Raw genomic sequence first — 16,853 nt, 5'->3', positions numbered from 1 at the left:
TTTACTTCATTACAAGTTAAGAAATTGTTGTAATCAACGCACTTTACTTATGACATTTCTTGTGCGGTAGAATTTATATAAGTTCATGGCCAGATGGTACCAAACCCCAGCAAGATTGGCACAGATATACCCGACAGCAAACGCTTAAACCTATAGAAATGTCACCTTTACATTTTCTGTTACACGGATTGTCTGCATCTATTAAATCCTATTAAAAAAAGTTTTATTCCACACCAGTTGAATGCAGCTAAATCATTAATACTCAGGTATTGGAAACAAACCATATGGTCCACTCTGTTGGAATGTAAAAGAGGTTGATAATGGAGGTGTTAAGATGGGTGCATAATGCTGGAAACCAACAAGATACATTTAAAAATACATGTGCAGGCTGGAAGCAATACTCCTCAGAGATTGAGAAAGATTAAAATATACTAGAGGGTGGATGTAGGCTGATATTTTATGTAATAGGATGTAATATTGCCACAGAATCTCACTCCTTTTATAAGCACACCAGATATTTAGTAAATGTTTGTAAAATGAATTGTAACTTCCCCCCCCCCCTTCTGCACAATGGGCACATGGACATACATCTAAAAACACTGTAGATGGCAAAACTTAGATACACGATAGCACGCAAGAATGGAGGGGGATGTAGGTCCTTTACTCCAAATGGAGGACATTTCTAGCGCATCTCACCCTTTTTATTTTCTTCTCCTCTCCCCCCCACCTCCTTTCTCTCTACCTCTCTAGTTGTGGATTCGTCCATTCCCTCCCTTTTGTTCCCCCACCCCTTTTGTGTTTCGGTTGGTTATATATATTGTATAGAATCAAATTTATTGAGTTAAGATACAATGTATGGGATTAAGAATGGACGTACATGTATAACGATTTATCTATTTATTTTTTGTATTGAATGTTGTGTTGTTTGTAAACGATAATGCTTAATAAAACTGAACTATAAAAAAAAATAATGAATTTGAGTAAGAATTTGAGTAGTCTCCAACTGATTAACCTATTAACCTAAAATTGGTTCTGATGTCGCTGTTTTACTAACATGACAGCTTATTATTGTAAATAGAAACGTTCATTTTGTTTGCAAATATTAAAGAGTCTAACCTCCAGCAAAAATTAGTCCTTACATTTAAAGAGCACCTGTCATTTCAGATCTATCATGGCAGCGCCGATAAGAGGGCATCCACTGACCTGCTGCCGCCATGTCCCTCACCTTGTTGTGTCACTGTCTCACCACCAGCCGTTCCATTAAAGTGAATGGGACTGTCGGAGAGTCAACAGTGGGTCAGAGGAGCAGCTGTGGGACAGAGATGACAGTTGCTCTTTAAAAATGATGATTTAAAGAGAGTTAATTTAAATCAAGCCTTTTTACTAGTGATTTAAATCATGATTTAGAGGGAGAAAATATTTCCCCAAACGAGAGCAAAATAACAGAATCTAAACCTTCATGCAATTTTTACTGAAATAAAAACACAGCAAAATAATGCATTGTCATTAATTTATTAAATGCTAAAATTCTCAAATTTAGGAGCATGATGTTTAGAACAAATGACAACGGTGCTTTTAGGTATCATGGTTTGGTAAAGTACAAGTTATTTTGCCCCAAAGAATTACCATGAAGCAGTATAGAGCAGCATTTCAATGACGACAGATGAGGATCAGAGGATAGCAGTAGTTATTGGGCAGCTCCCACTAAGCTCTGCAGTGATCCACTGGTGACAGAAAGAAATGTAATGGCAGCCTAGCAGTGAAGTTCTGATCCCCAACACAGGTTAGCCACAACTGAATTAGCTTTAAACTCTCTTGCAGTGAAAAAAAAAATAATAATAAGAGAATTAAAAAATAAAAAGAACATATAACTGAAGATCTAATGATTGGCTGGAAAACACATGGGAGAAAAAAACATAACCTAAAAAAATAAAATATGATCGCTTTAACACCTTTAGGTTAAAAGGAAGACTAAAATCCTGGTTAGATGAGGATTAAGATAAATTTCACAGATTGGCAAGCTTTATCCCCTGCCAAACTCTGGCAGAAAGGTTTAAATGCCATCTTGGTCTTACTATAGCGCCAACATATAGATCACTTCCATTCTACAGGAACCATTACTGGACATGATCCCAAAGCCTATTAAAATAACTGCAATTTGCTGTACTTTTTTTCCTCGTGGGACGGAGCGAGAGAACACTAAACTCTTACATTAGTGCAAAAAGAAAAAGAGGAAAAATAAATCTGAGGTTTGATCAAGTCAAGTGTGAAGATGGGTGCTACAATCAAATGCTGCTTTAATGACGCACAAATGACCAAACAACTTTAGAGCCCTAATAAAAGCATAAGTTCATAATGTAGAGGAAACTTATATTCTACTGAAATAGTCTGATTGGGGTGTCTTAAAATTAAATTACAATGGTCCATAGATTCTTTAGAACTGCAGGAAGGCTGTACGATGAGAGAAAAATGTATTTGAGAGGAAGCCAATAAAGAAAGCATGGTGATATGTAGGAAGCACCTTCTAAGGTCACTTGCCCATAGTCAGCCTAGTCTTTCACAAAGAATCAAAGCTTTTGTAGGACAACATATTATCATTGCTGTAAGTCTTGGATTCTTCCCCAAAATACAGCACAAAAATTATGATCTGCTTTTACATTCAGGTACTAGATTGTGGGTAACAAAAGAATGTATGTAGGTTTAGTATCTTTGAATCTGGACAGATAATCTGGAAAGCCTTTGAAAAAAAAAAAAATCAAACACTCAAATGATGCAGTCCTACGTGATAATGTATCACAGTATCACCATTAAAAATAAATCGGAAACACTTTAACAGATATATAAAACTTGAAAGTCTTCAATAAAAAAAGAAATGCGGAAAAACAAAATGACCATGTCATCTCCTAAATTATAACAATTGTCTCAGGAAAAATACAATATCCATGTCTGTTTTCACTTAAATGTGCTGTGGAATCATGGTTTAGGAGCGTTCTTTTCATCTTTTTATGGCTTAGGTCTGGGATTGTGAGCTGCATGGTTTGGCTCAGAACACAGCACCATGGCCCAGAATTTAGGAGTCTGGCTTCTAATACCTTACAAGGGTTCTTGTCCCCATCCACTTTATGAAACGACCTGAGAAAAGTTCAGTCATCTTTAAACAAAGCCATACCTTTTAAGTCAAACCACAAAATTCAGAAATGGATTTTCCCAAACACACAGCGACATAAAAACCTTGAAGTCCCAGCCTGGGCTGGCAGGAGCCCCAAATTTCCCATGAGCACAGCTGCTTAGGGATGGAAGGGCCTTGTTGCAGCAGACCAAAGCCTACTGAGAGCCTTTACACTGATGGTTTACAGATTAGTACTTGCTTTGCGTATTATCAGCATGTGTATCTGTGCAAGAACATTGCAGAGACGCCCTTTCATATTCGTTTTCCTTTTTACATCTACATTCCTTGGTGACAACATCCCCCACTCCCCCCAAGGGGCTATCCTTCTACAAAGTGTGTTAGAAAGAACAGGAAACAGGGCTAGGCAGAGTTTTGTGTCTGGACAGTCTCATCTGTATCAGTGCTAGCTTTGCTTGCTTCTGTTACTTCTGTTTCTTTGTTGTCAACTTCCTGATTATCGGCTCCTTTGCTGGCTTCTTGTAACTGCTGACGTCGCTGGACCTCTGCTTTTAAATTTTCCAGGTCCTTTTGACTAGAATGACAATAAGAAAGTCAGAAAGGAAATCCAATTGCAGGTAAAGTGCAACTGAAGTCATAAAAATAAATATTCAGATAGACATTGTATTAATAGACCCCCATTTTATAGCTTCACCCCCCACTTTTCTGTTACAGTAGTCATGCAGTGTCTAAATATGAATGTGCAGCCCAATAGAAACCAGAGTTTGACCTTACAAGTCTTTGTGAAGACACGCGTGCTGAGAGGTGTGGGTCTCATTCACCCTTGTCTGCACAGAGCACTGTGTGGTGGGAGAACAGGGAATACATTTCCATAATGTGTCAGAGCACCACTATAAAGTGATAAAATGGCGCAAGACTATTTGGGCAAACAAATTATATTTATATCTACACACACACACTATCTCTCAAAAGTGAGTAGACCCCTTAAATGTTTGTAAATATTTTATTACCGTATTTTCCGGCGTATAAGACGACCTTTTACACTTAAAAAAAACTGGGCAAAAAGGAGGGGTCGTCTTATACGCCGGGTCAGCTGCTGGGATGCCTTCTGGATGTGCGGTAATACTGTATGTAGCTTCGGCTACATACAGTATTATACCGCTGAGCCAATCCCAGTGAGCGATGTATTCAAATGAATAGAGCCTGCTCGGATTGGAGTAACAATCTCTGCCAATCCGAGCAGGCTACACACAGTAGCCTGCTCGGATTGGCTTTGAGAGTCAGAGAGGCGCGGGCTGATGATGTTACAGCCTCTGCCAATCCAGGCAGGCTTTGTATTCATTAATAGAATACATTGCTCTCCGTGATTGGCTCCAGCACCAGCAAGAAGGAAATGGCTCCAGCAAGATCGAAGAAGAGGGATATGAAGCGTCGGAAGCCTCAAAATGGCAGGGTCGTCTTAAATGGTGAGTACAGGCAAAGCATTTTAAAAACATGTACAATTAGGGGGTCGTCTTATACACTGGCAAATACGGTATATCTTTTCATGTGACAACACTGAAGAAAGGACACTTTGCTACAATGTAAAGTAGTGAGTGTACAGCTTGTATAAGAGTATGGGTAATGCGAGTTTCTGTATGAGCTTTAGCACTGGCTGCCAAAAAGTTTGGAGCACAGTGAATTCCCAAAAGATATGCATCTCCAGCACGGAAGGAGTTCTGTACCAGCTTGTCACTATTTTGTAAGCAGTCTCTTGATATTTGCTGCATAGGGAAGATATGTGCGAAAGAGAGTATGCGGTCTTTTTGGAGTTCTGTGAAGGTAACCTGCAAGTCTCTCTCCCATTTAGCAAAGAATGGGGGATCCTCAGTGGCGTGAAGGTCTAACAAGGATTTGTAGGAGGTTGATAAGGACCTCCGGATTGGTCCCTCACCCAAGCAGAGTTCCTCAAAAGAGTGGAGCTTTCTGACAAAGTGGGTTGGTTTGGGCAGAGAGCTGAGAAGGTGAATCCTCCAGCGATCCAATGAGAGTGGTCCCTGACCTGAAAGACAGTTCTCCGTAGTCGGCTAACCTGATGAACGCAAAAATGAGGAGGCCCTCATGAGTGCCGGTGGGACTTGTGAGAGAAAGGGCGGGTCTGTGAGGCCAGGAAAAAAATCTGGATGACCAAAATTTGGCGTTCGTGGGGATGGAAAATTTCTTAGCGAGACTAGAGACGCAAAAACCTTTTCAATTCCATAAGAGTTGGCTCAATCAGTGGATCAGTATTCAAGTGGGTGGCGGGAGTTTTCCCTGCCCATGGAAGACCCACAAAGAGGGCCCTGGCTGCCTACTGCTCCAGAGACACACTGAACTTCAGATCATTGTGTCAGCACCAGTCCACAACCCTGGTCATATGTGCCACAGTATAGTATAGGGCTGGATCTGGAAATCCAAGACCGCCTTTATTCTTTGGTCATAGTAGGAGTGCTCTGCAGAGATGTGGGTGTTTACCACGCCAGATAAATCTGATGAATACTGATCACACTGCATGAAAGAATGTTTGAGGCATCTTGTCGGGCAACGCCTGCAATAAATAAATACAGAAGTCTGGGCATTGCATTCATTTTAAAATGCACCGGCCGAACCAGGGAAGGGCCAGAGAATCCCCCCTCCCGAGGTCAGCCGCGAGCGTAGATAAAAGGAGCTGGAAGTTGAGGGAAAATCTCTTGTAAGTTTGCAGAAATTTTCATTCCTAGGTATTGAATTGAGCGGGCAGCCCATTTGAATGGGAAGAAGGGGCGTAGGTTAGAAATGGTAGAATCTGACAAGGAAACACCTCTTATTTTTGTAAATGAACCTTAAAATTAGACGGGGTGCCTTAGCGCTTCAGCTTTTGTAACAGAGAGGGTAAAGAGGTGAGGGGCTCGGTAATGTAGAATAGAAGGTCGTCGGCATACGTGGCAAATTTGTGTTGACTGAATGCCTTTAATGGATTGATTGCCTCTGATATTTCATAGGAAAGATTCTAAGGAAAGGACGAACAGCAGTGGAGACAGGGGGCAGCCTTGTCTGGTGCCATTCAAGATGGGGAAATGGCTAGAGTTGTAGCCATTTACCCGGACAGTTGCTGTGGGATCATATATGGCCGATATCCATGACAGGATGGGATCTGGCATACCCACGAGTTTAAGCGTCTCTCAGGAGAAAAGACCAGTCCACCCTGTCAAAAGCCTTCTCAGCATCTGTGGACAGGAGCAGCAATGGTATTCAGGAATGCTTTGCCTTATCTATGATGTTCAGTGTCCGGATGGTATTATCCCTTGCCTCTCTAGTCTGGATAAAGCAGACTTGGTCCATTCCAATTAGACTTGGTAATAAGACATTCATCCTAGAGGCAAGGATTTTAGTGAATAGTTTCATATCAGAGTTCAAAAGTGAAATGGGCCTGTAACCGGCACATAGTAGTGGGTCCTTACCCGGCTTAGGAATCGGATATGGAGGCACACAGCATATCTGCCGGACGGTTGTGTCCACCGATCGCAGAATTGAAGGCTGCAAGAAAGGAAGGTGCTAAAGTGCCCTGGTACATTTTGTAGTAGGGGAGGGTGAATTCATCCGGACTGGGTGTCAGTAATTGCAGCTACGAATTCCTCCACAGTTATAGGTTTAGACAGATCCTCTCGCTCTTCTGTCGTCAGCATAGGAAGGTCAGTTTCTTGTAGATAACTGCGGATATCCAGAGTATTCTGGGGCAACGACCGGGGGGCACACACGGGATCTAAATAATACAATTTGGAGTAAAAGGTGTGTAAAGTATCCACAAATTCTGGCGATGAATGAACTCTGGAGCCTGAAGAGAAAAGAACAAGTTTGTATGTCTGAGAGCGATTGGCCTTGTACATGGAATGATTCTGTATAGCTTTGGTGAACACGGGCCAATTCCGTTTCAATAGCACCATCTGGTCGATTCTTATGTTGGCGTTCCAGAGTGTGAAGTTGCACCAGGAGGTCAGATAAGGTTTTAGCTCGATGTTGTTTGACCGCATGACCATGCTTAATTAGTATGCCTCTAATGAAGCCCTTATGTGCTGACTGTACAGTGGCTGGGTTGGCTACAGAGTCTATATTGACGGAAAGGTAGGACTTAAGTTCCCCAAGGATATCCTCGGCAATCTCAGGGTCTTTTAGAAGGGCCTCGTTAAGTTGCCACGTGGATGTTCTGGGAGATGCTTGTGAAATAGCCAGTTCCAATAGAAATCGGGGCATGATCAGCCTAGTCTAGCTTGAGAGTGGTTCCCACAACCACGGCGACTATAGTAAGCCCTTTGTGGTCAACCCAGGGGAGCTTGGCGCAGTGGATCTTTGGCGATAGCAGTCAGCAGCCAGTTAAGTACTGTAATCGGATCCATGTCAGCAAAGGTGAACAATTCTAGCAGCTCTAAGGGGTGATGCAAGGGAAAGATATCTGGGCCCTTGTGGACTAAGAGGTGAAACGGGTGTCCCCATTTGTACGCAAGACCTTTCTCCCCAAGACCATCTAGAAGAGGTTTGAGCGATCGTCACATTAGGAGAGTCTTTCTGGAAACAGCTGGTAGGAGGTGGACAGGTGTGTCATCAAATTCCAACACTCCCACCTACCAGGCCCGCTGCAAAATATCCTCCTCGAGGGTGGAGTGTAAACAGCAGGGGACGTCTCTTGGTCTGTCAGATGTATCAGATCGTGGGCCCAGGGTTCTATGAACTCTGTCAACGATGATTTCAGAGTCTGGCGGACGGTCTAGGTAACGGCTGAAGACATTAACCACTGTTGAGCGCAGTTCTGAATGTGGGGCTCTTTTGGGCACCCCCCCTTAAATCTGATGTTCTGCCTGCGACTGCGATTCTCCAGGTCGTCTTAGAGTAGATGCAGCTGTATGATTTGGTCAGTAAGTTCAGATTGTTAAGTCTGCAGGGTTTGTACAGATTGAGACTATCCAGGTCCTGCTCTATTACAGTGACACGCGAGTCCAACACGGCTACGTCTTGTCTGACAGATTGTATCTCAGCCTTCATGGATGTTTCTATTCTCTGAGCAAGTGACTCTAAATCAGTTCTTGTGGTCAGTTGCTGCAAAAAAGTCCACAGTCTGTGCTCAGTAGAGGCATGGAGAGGGAGACCATGTGATTGCTGTGTACAGTAAAGAGTACTCACTGTGGTCTGAAGCGTGGATGGCTGCCTCTGCTCCTCCATGTCTCCTGGGCTGAATTGGAAGTGAGCTGAGGGTGAAGCTGGAAGTGTTGTGCTGAGCAGGATGTCCTCCCTGTCTGGTGAGGCTGCCAGTGATCTGGGGAGACAGGGCGAGAGGTCCCTGGGAGGTGAGAAGGGCAGCATGGTGTGTTCACCCACCGTTTGCAGAGGGGAATCCGTCACACTGGGGACTTCTGCTGTGTCCTGTGCTGTATGTCGGGCCGTCAGCATCTTGGTGGTTGTGGGTGCGGAGGCCGCCGGCTGGAGTGGGTGCTCCATGGGAAAGTGATCCATGTCAGTCTCCGGAGCAGGAGGATGGTGGTCGGGATCCTCTGGTGTCAGCGGGTGTCGGTAAGAGCCGGTAATGTACGATATTCTGCTTTTATTTAGCTGCAAGAAAGTAGTCGGCCGGGAGCCCTGTGAAGATTCCTCACGCTGCCATGCCTAGGCCACGCCCCCCAAGCCTATTTTTGACACATGTTTACAAGTTAAAATCTCTAGTTTTTGCTAGAAAATTACTAAAACCGTAAAGTTAGCCCAGTTTTTTTGTATATTGTGAAAGATGATTTTACGCCAAGTAAATAACTAACATGTTACGGTTTAAAATTGCACACACTCGTGGAATGGATACAAACTACGGTAATTAAAAATCTCAATAGGCGACGTTTTACAATTTTTAACAGTTACCAGTTTAGAGTTACAGAGGAGGTCTTTAGCTAGAATTATTGCTCTCGCTCTGACAATTGTGGCAACACCTCACAGGTGTGATTTGAACACCATTTACATTTGTGGGCGCAACTTGCATAAGCGTTTTCTTTGGTGCGCGAGCAAGCGGGGACAGGGGGCTTTAAAAAAAAAAACACTTATTGCTGTCACAAGGAATGTAAACATCCCTTGTGACAGTAATAGGCGGTGACAGGTACTCTAAAAGACCCCAAATCCTTCCTTTGCACTTAAACGCCAAAATCTGCGCTTTGGAATACTAGGGATTTACCCATTACAACCACCTCCTCAAAAGGTACTTTGTTTTGCGTGAAGTGGTTAAAGATTAAAAAAAAAAAAAGCCTGACTTTACAACTCCTTTAAGTGTATCCAAGCCCAAAAAATTTTTTATCTGGATATTGGCGTGGTGTCAGTTTTTTTTTTTTTAATGCTGTTTGTGTCCCTGCTTGGGAAATTTTGTCTATTTGCCCCGGTTCAGGAAATAAATCTTTCAGTGGTGGCTTTACCTTTCTGAGATTTGTTTTTTTTCTAACTTCCTGTTGTATTACAGCTCTGGCCAAAAGTTTTGAAATTGACACAAATATTAATTTTCACAAAGTCTGCTGCCTTAGTTTTTATGATGACAATTTGCATATACTCCAGAATGTTATGAAGAACGATCAGATGAATTGCAATTAATTGCAAAGTCCCTCTTTGCCATGAAATTTTTTTTATAACAGCTTACCTGTAAAACCTTTTCATTGAAGTACATCACGGGACATTAGAGCCACAGTAGTTACTATGTTTTAGGCCACCTTCAGGTGATGGACACTGGCACACCCTAAGACAAAAAGTGCTCTACCTATATAACCCCTCCCACTACGTGGGAGTACCCCAGTTTTGTAGCCAAGCAATACACGTGTATACCAAAGAAAGGAGGGACCTCTGTGTCCCGTGATGTACTTCAAAGAAAAGGATTTTACAGGTAAACTTTTATAAAAATCCAATTTTCTTATTGTACATCATGGGACACAGAGCCACAGTAGTTACTATGTGGGATGTCCTATAGCAATGGCAACTGAAGAGAGGGAGACAACAAAAAGCAGGGCATTAAGAGACTAAAGGACCAAAGGCGATATCCTCATGACCTTTTACACAAATTTGGTAGAATCTGGTAAATGTATGGACTGAAGACCAAGTTGCAAATTGCAGATCTGAGCCATGCAGGCCTGGTGATGCACCAGGTGCCCCATGACTACTTCAAACCTGCGACGAAACGCTCCTGGAGGAGCAAAGTGCTGACGTCACCGTGCACTACGTCCGTCTGTCTGTTAGCACGGGCCTGTGTTTTGTGGCCGGCCAGCCACATTTTTATGCCAATTTTAAAGTTTTTTTGTTTATACGCTGCAGCGTTTTCTATGCCTGAATAAAATACCTTACAGGTTTTACCTATGATTGCTCCATTTTTTCTTCTTTTGAGTAAATTCTCATCTACCCTTCGCCACACCATTGGTACCAGTGGAGAGCTGAATGAGTAGGGCTGGGAGAACTTTACAGAGGAGTAGCCGATTGGATTGTTTGGTGATTGGATCATTTGGAGAGAATACTCTGAGCAAAAAACCCTGGCCAGGTTAGACCCCTTTCACACCACATTGCCCATAGCGTGAGCGGTAAAACGCTGCTATTTTTAGCAGCGTTTTATCGCCGGATTTGCTAGCGGCCGAGAAAGGGTTAAAACTGCCGGCAATACACCGCAATAGCGGCGTTTTGCCGGCGGTATTACAGCGCTGCCCCATTGATTTCAATGGGGAGCAGTGGTGGAGGAGCGGTAAACACACCGCTCCTTCTCCGCTCCAAAGACTTTTCCCTGATGTCCTACCAGCGCACCGCGCTACAAACAATGGTGCAGCTTTTTTAGGGCGGATTGCAGGTGCTATTTCTAACGCTATAGCGCCTGGCAAAACGCCCTGGTGTGAAAGGGGTCTAATGGTCATATACGTTTAAGCTTTCACAGATGGTAAGCGTGCATTTCACTTGGTGGTGGAATCTTTTCTGCACAAGTCACTTTAATGTGGAAAGATTTTCAAGCCGTCACTTGACTTCCTCACGGACTGTGGACTGATTATTTTCATTTACAATTTATTTATATATTTTTATTTTATTTTTTACTTCTATGTGGACATTTTTTTCTTCAATGATTTTTTATGATTATATTTATGAATGAGTTTTCACTATTATTGTCATTTTTTGATTCACAGTATTTGACATCTAGTCATTCACTGTTTATTAATATTGGTATTCATTTTCACTAGTATCAGTCATTTATTCTTGGTTCACAAGATATATTATTCATTTATTTACAGTTTACATTATGAATGAATGAATTTTTTGTGTATTTATTTAATTCACTCATTTTTATAAGCGCAGACCTTTTTTTGATTTGCACTGGTGATGCACTGCCCAAGAAGCACTAACAGCTCTGGTGGAGTACGCTTTAACATGAAAAGGTGGAATTTTCCTCTTTATACCATAAGCCAGAACAATCACTTGACGAATCCATTTGGAAATAGTAGATATTGATGCTGCCTGTCCTCTTTTAGGATCGTCTGTTAAAACAAACAAAACATGTGTTTTGCTAATATGAGCGGTAACCTTTAAATAGACTTTAATCGCTCTCACTACATCAAGGGAATGTAATGACCTCTCGTCCATAGACCGAGGTTCTGGGGAAAAAAAGGAAGGTAGGACAATATCGTGGTTTAAATGAAAACCTGTAACTACCTTTGGTAGGAATCTAGGATGAGGCCTTAACACCACCTTATCCTTATGAATAATCAAATATGGCTCTTTACAAGAAAGAGCCGCCAACTCCGATACTCTTCTGGCAGAGGATATGGCAAACAAAAAAATAATTTTCCTCGTCAAGAGGACCAAGGGAATATCCTGTATAGGCTCAAAAGGTTGTTTTTGTAAAGCCGACAGGACTAAATTCAAATCCCAAGGGTTCAGGGTTGTCCTGGATGATTAATGTACGTTACCCCCTGAATAAAGTTAAGAACCAGAGAGTGAGAAGCAATACTGATAAGGCCGAGACCTGGCCCTTGATAGTACTCAAGGCCAACTTCAATTCCAATCCCATCTGCAGGAATTCAAGGATCCTACCTATGACATTTTCTGGAGTGCCAAACCCTGGATTCACAGCAGCAGACATATGCCTTTCAGATTCTATAGTATATGACTCTGGAGGCCGGCTTCCTAGCACTGACCATAGTAGACAATACTGAAGGAGACAACCCACGGTCCTTTAGAATGTTGGTTTCAATAGCCAAACTGTTAAATTTAGCGTTTGTAAGGTAGGATGGAATACCGGACCTTGCGCGAGAAGGTCGGGACTCAGTGGCAGGGTCCAAGGGTCCCCTACCACCATCTTTATAATCTCTGCAAACAAAGATCTTCTGGGCCACCAGAATCACCTCCTTCCCTTCCTGCTTGATCCTGCGAAGAAGGCGTGGAAGCAGCAGAACCGGAGGGAATGCATAGATCAGTGAAAACCAATTCCATTGAAAGACCAAGGCATCTGTTCTGCATGCAAGCGGAGCCCTCGTCCTTGACACAATGTTGTCGACCTTGTTGTTGAATCTGGACGCGAACACATCCACGTCCGGAACACCCCATCTTTCACATCGACAGAATGTTGAGGTGAAGGGACCATTCTCCCTGAAGCAATTGTTGGTGACTCAAGTAGTCTGCTTGCAAATTTTCTATTCCTGGAATGAAAATTGCCGATAGGCAAGGGATGTTGCTTTGTGCCCAAGATGGAACATGATTCACCTCTTTGGGCTGCACGACTTTTCGTGCCCCCTTGGTGATTGATGTAGTCCACCGCCGTGGCATTGTTGGATTGGATCCTGACAGGACAATCAAATAGTCTGAGCGTCCAGGCCTCTAGGGCCAGACATACTGCCCGAATTTCTAGGATATTGATGGGCAAGGTCCTCTCTAACTTGGACCATTTCCCTTGGACAGATGCCTCTTCCAGGACTGCTCCACAGCCTAGAAGGCTGGCATTCGTTGTTGCCACTTTCCAGGATAATTGTAGAAAGGATTTTCCCTGGTGAAGATTGCTGGATATCATTAATTGAGGCTCCGATGCACCTCTGGGGATAAGCGCATTGGAAAGTCCAAAGCCTGGACCTTCTTGTTCCAAGTTGACAGAATACTGTTTTGCAGCAGTCTTGAATGAAACTGTGCATAAGGAGACCACTATCTTTCCTAACAACTTCATGCAAAGCCGAATAGAAGGATTTTTCTTTGTTTTGATAAGCCAAATCCGTTCCCTTATGGAACTGATACTTTCCTGGGGTAAGAATACCTTCTTTTGAACTGTATCTATGATCAGCCCCAAAAGTACTGCAATCTCCTTGATGGTTTTAAAGGAGGATTTCTCTAGGTTGAAAATCCAGCCTAGGAATTCTAGATAACTCACGGCTGAGACTAAACTTTAGTTTAGACAGGTAACTGACTGATCTACTAAGAGCAGATCATTTAAGTAGGCTAGAATTGTTATAAACGGAGCCCTTAACCTGGCTAAAGGAGGGGTCAGGATCTATGTGAATACTCGAGGTGCAGTAGCTAGACCGAAAAGGCAGAGCTACAAACTGAAAATGATGATTTTCTACCTTGAAACGCAGATATTTCTGACGAGCGGGGAAAATTGTCCCACGGAGATAGGCATCCTTGATGTCAATCGATGGCCCAAATTCTCGCCCTTGTAGGATGGAGACAACTGATCGGATTGGCTCCATGCGAAAAACGGAACAGATATTCAAGTGCCGATTTAGATCCTTGAGATCCAAAATGGGTCTGACCTCCCGGTTTTGTTTTGGCACCATGCAGAGGTTTGAATAAAGCCCTGATCCCTGGGAACCTCGGATATCACCTTTTGAGACGAGAGATGATCCAGGGCCAGAAAGACTTTTTCCCTGGGTCTCTGGGAACATTTGATCTCAAAACAAGGAGACGGGAATTCTACTTTGTAACCTAGAGAAATTGAGGAAGCCACCCATGTGTCCGGACATTGTTTCTGCCAGATCTTTGAAAAGTGTAGAAGCCTTCCCCCCAATCGAGCGAGCGAAGGCTTTAGTATTTTGCTTTGCGTGTTTCATGCCCCAGGTCCTCTTTTGGCCCTGGGACTGCCCTTGAAGTCTTCCTCTTGAACCTGACAGTGACTGCCTGGAGGCAGATGCTCCTGGCACTGGAGAAGATGCACGTTTAAAGGAACGTTTAAACTACTTCTTCACTGTTAAAAGAGAACTTTTCCCATTAGAAATTCTTTGTGTATACTTATCCAGATCGTCTCTAAACAACCGTTCACCATGAAATTTGAAACTGGCCAAGAGCTTTTTACATGGCGCTTCGGCTGACCAATTTTGCAACTATAGGATTCTATGCATATGTATCAGCCCTAGCATAAGCTGCGAGGCTTGTAGAATAGAATCTTTCATAGCATCTACTGTGAAACAATGCTTCTGATATGCCAGCCAACTTCTGGGCCTGCTGATCAGGAATAATTTTGAGTGCCTCTAGAAACTGGTCCTTTATGGACTGAGATACTCCAATTGCTGCCAATACCGGCTGAACGACTGAACCTGCAAGAGAAATGTTGCTTTTAAAAAGAAATTCCAACTTATCCGTTGGATCCTTCGACATTTGCGCATTGTCTACAGGACAAGTCAGGTTCTTGTTTACAGAGGATGTAGTAGCATCAATTTCTGGAATCCCCCATTTGTTATAGAAAACCTCCTCCATAGGATAAAGTATAGAAAACTTTTTAGGAGGACAAAACTGTTTATCTGGGTGCTCCCACTCAGAATACATAAGCTTCTTAAGCCATGAATGGATAGGAAAGGTATCAACAGATTGGGGAGGCTTTAGGGCTCTTTCACACGGGGAGGATCCATGATGATCCGCCAAGTGGACATCCGCTTGCTCAGCGGGGATCACTCCGTCGATCCCCACTGAGCAGGAAGATGACAGGTCCATCTCTGCACACTGTGAAGGGACAGACCTGTCTGAAAACCGCTCTCCCCTATGAGAGATTTGATGATGACGGACCGCAGAGTCCATATTTACCCGATCCGATAATGGATGGAAAAGTAGGTTTTTCCTCCGTCACACTTTCTTCGGATCGGAGCGGGTCGGATGTCTGCGGACATGTCACCGCTGACATCCGATGCTCCATAGAGGTCTATGGAGCATCCATTCAGATCCGCCTAAAAAACTGACAGGCGGACTTGAACAGATTGGTCCTGTGAAAGAGCCCTTAGTGATCCCAAACCAGAGGTGGGCTCATCGATTGACTGTGTTACAGGCAGCATAAAAGTTGAGCGGACCAATTTAGTGAGGGAGTATACCAACAGTCTCTCCTGTGAGGCCAATCCTTCCATATTAGGATTTTGGAAAGAGGAGTCATCAGCCTCTTCCTGATCTTTTGAGAGAATTTCATGATCTCTCACCCCTTGTTCCTCAGTATGAGGGTTCTAAGCAATGGACTGGGATCTGCTATGCTTAGGCCCACTGCAGGAAGTAAATACAACATCAATCTTCTCTTCCAAACTTGAAATGGCAGAAGAAAAAAACCTCCTCAGTGATATATATAGGGGCTGTAGTGTCCAGAGCTTCTGCAACACCAGTCCCCCCTGATGGCTCACTCTGACCAGCCACATCACTCTCAGAGGAGGATGCCATCTTTTTAGATATGGATCTAAACGATATCAGATCCTCCAGAACCCTTTGAGGTGTTCCTTGTCCCCTTCCGCTCATAGCCTGATGCACAAAGCAGAGGCACTACCAGAAGGAATGCATACACTGCTTGGGCTATAGTCCAGCACAATTGCTGCTATTAATGCCCAGCCTGATGCAGCAGTAAATATGTGTCAAAGGAAATGCCTGTCCCCAAACCTGTTAACGGAACCCTTTACTCGTGTCCCTCCACAGCCTGCAGTAACACATAAAGGTGCTTTTAAAACTTTGCCTTGTGTTGGGCGTCGGAGAACGCTGACAATCCCCGCCCCCGTGTTGCCTATGTCTCTCCCCCTTCCTTAAAATAAAGCTTTTTCACACGCGAGCGGCGGACTACAGGTCCTCTCTGACCTACAGGAAGAAACAGCATGGTGTGGGAGGGCTGCAAGCCACCGAGTTCTGTTTTTTTTAATCAAAGAAAAACTTTATAGTGGTTCTTCCCCCAAGAGGGGGAAGACTGTTAGCACGGGGGGGGGGGATAAGCGGGGCGAAGAACCACTCCTCAAGTTTACCAAAGGTCCTGCTGTCTGGCTGGAGGAAGCAGCATCTCAACTCTGACACAGCGTGCTCTCTCAGCGTGAGGCGGTGAGTGCTAAATAAAGCCCCCAGTGGTAACACATAGGCATGACGACATTTTACTGATCTTTAAAGGAGACATTCATAAGAAAATTCAAAACATTTCTTAGAAAACTCCACTTACCTTTCCTGCTGCAGGGTTTTCTGTGGTAAACCAACAGACCCAATCTTCAACCTTCACGGTGGGTTCCGTTAAACCTTCAGAAGCTGGGAATCCTCAGGAAACCCACTATCCTGGACCTGCAACAGCACCCTGCCAGTGAAACTTTACGGCCTTACTACCAAAAAGTACTGGATCCCAGGGTCCAGATCTCTAAAAAGAGAAGCATTCACAGGAAAAATCTTCAGATACAGGGCCCGGGTACCATTCAATTTGGCCAGAAGAGACACTTTGAATAGATCTGGTCAGCATGGCTAGCCCCAGCAAGGATTGCTTCAG

The 16,853-nt window shown here is 43.6% G+C and overlaps 1 protein-coding gene across 3 annotated transcripts in view; it reads right to left on the bottom strand.

Annotated features, from left to right (window-relative positions):
- Nucleotides 1-1,496: 1,496 nt before the first annotated feature.
- CLUH (CLUH binding protein of NUMT mRNA) overlaps nt 1,497-16,853 on the bottom strand; it is a 156,747-nt gene continuing 141,390 nt past the window's right edge. For all 3 annotated transcript variants that reach the window (XM_077480490.1, XM_077480489.1, XM_077480492.1), the window contains exon 26: nt 1,497-3,701. In XM_077480490.1, coding sequence (XP_077336616.1) covers nt 3,530-3,701 — 172 coding nt within the window. In that variant the 3' untranslated portion in view covers nt 1,497-3,529. The remainder of the gene's footprint in view (nt 3,702-16,853) is intronic.

The sequence above is a fragment of the Lithobates pipiens genome, unplaced genomic scaffold (genome assembly GCF_037356315.1).
Source record: "Lithobates pipiens isolate NorthernLeopardFrog02 unplaced genomic scaffold, aLitPip1_a1.2 Scaffold_16, whole genome shotgun sequence".
NCBI classification, from domain to species: domain Eukaryota; kingdom Metazoa; phylum Chordata; class Amphibia; order Anura; family Ranidae; genus Lithobates; species Lithobates pipiens.
The sequence above is the reverse complement of the archived record's forward strand: the minus strand, read 5'-3'. Positions and strand labels throughout refer to the sequence as shown.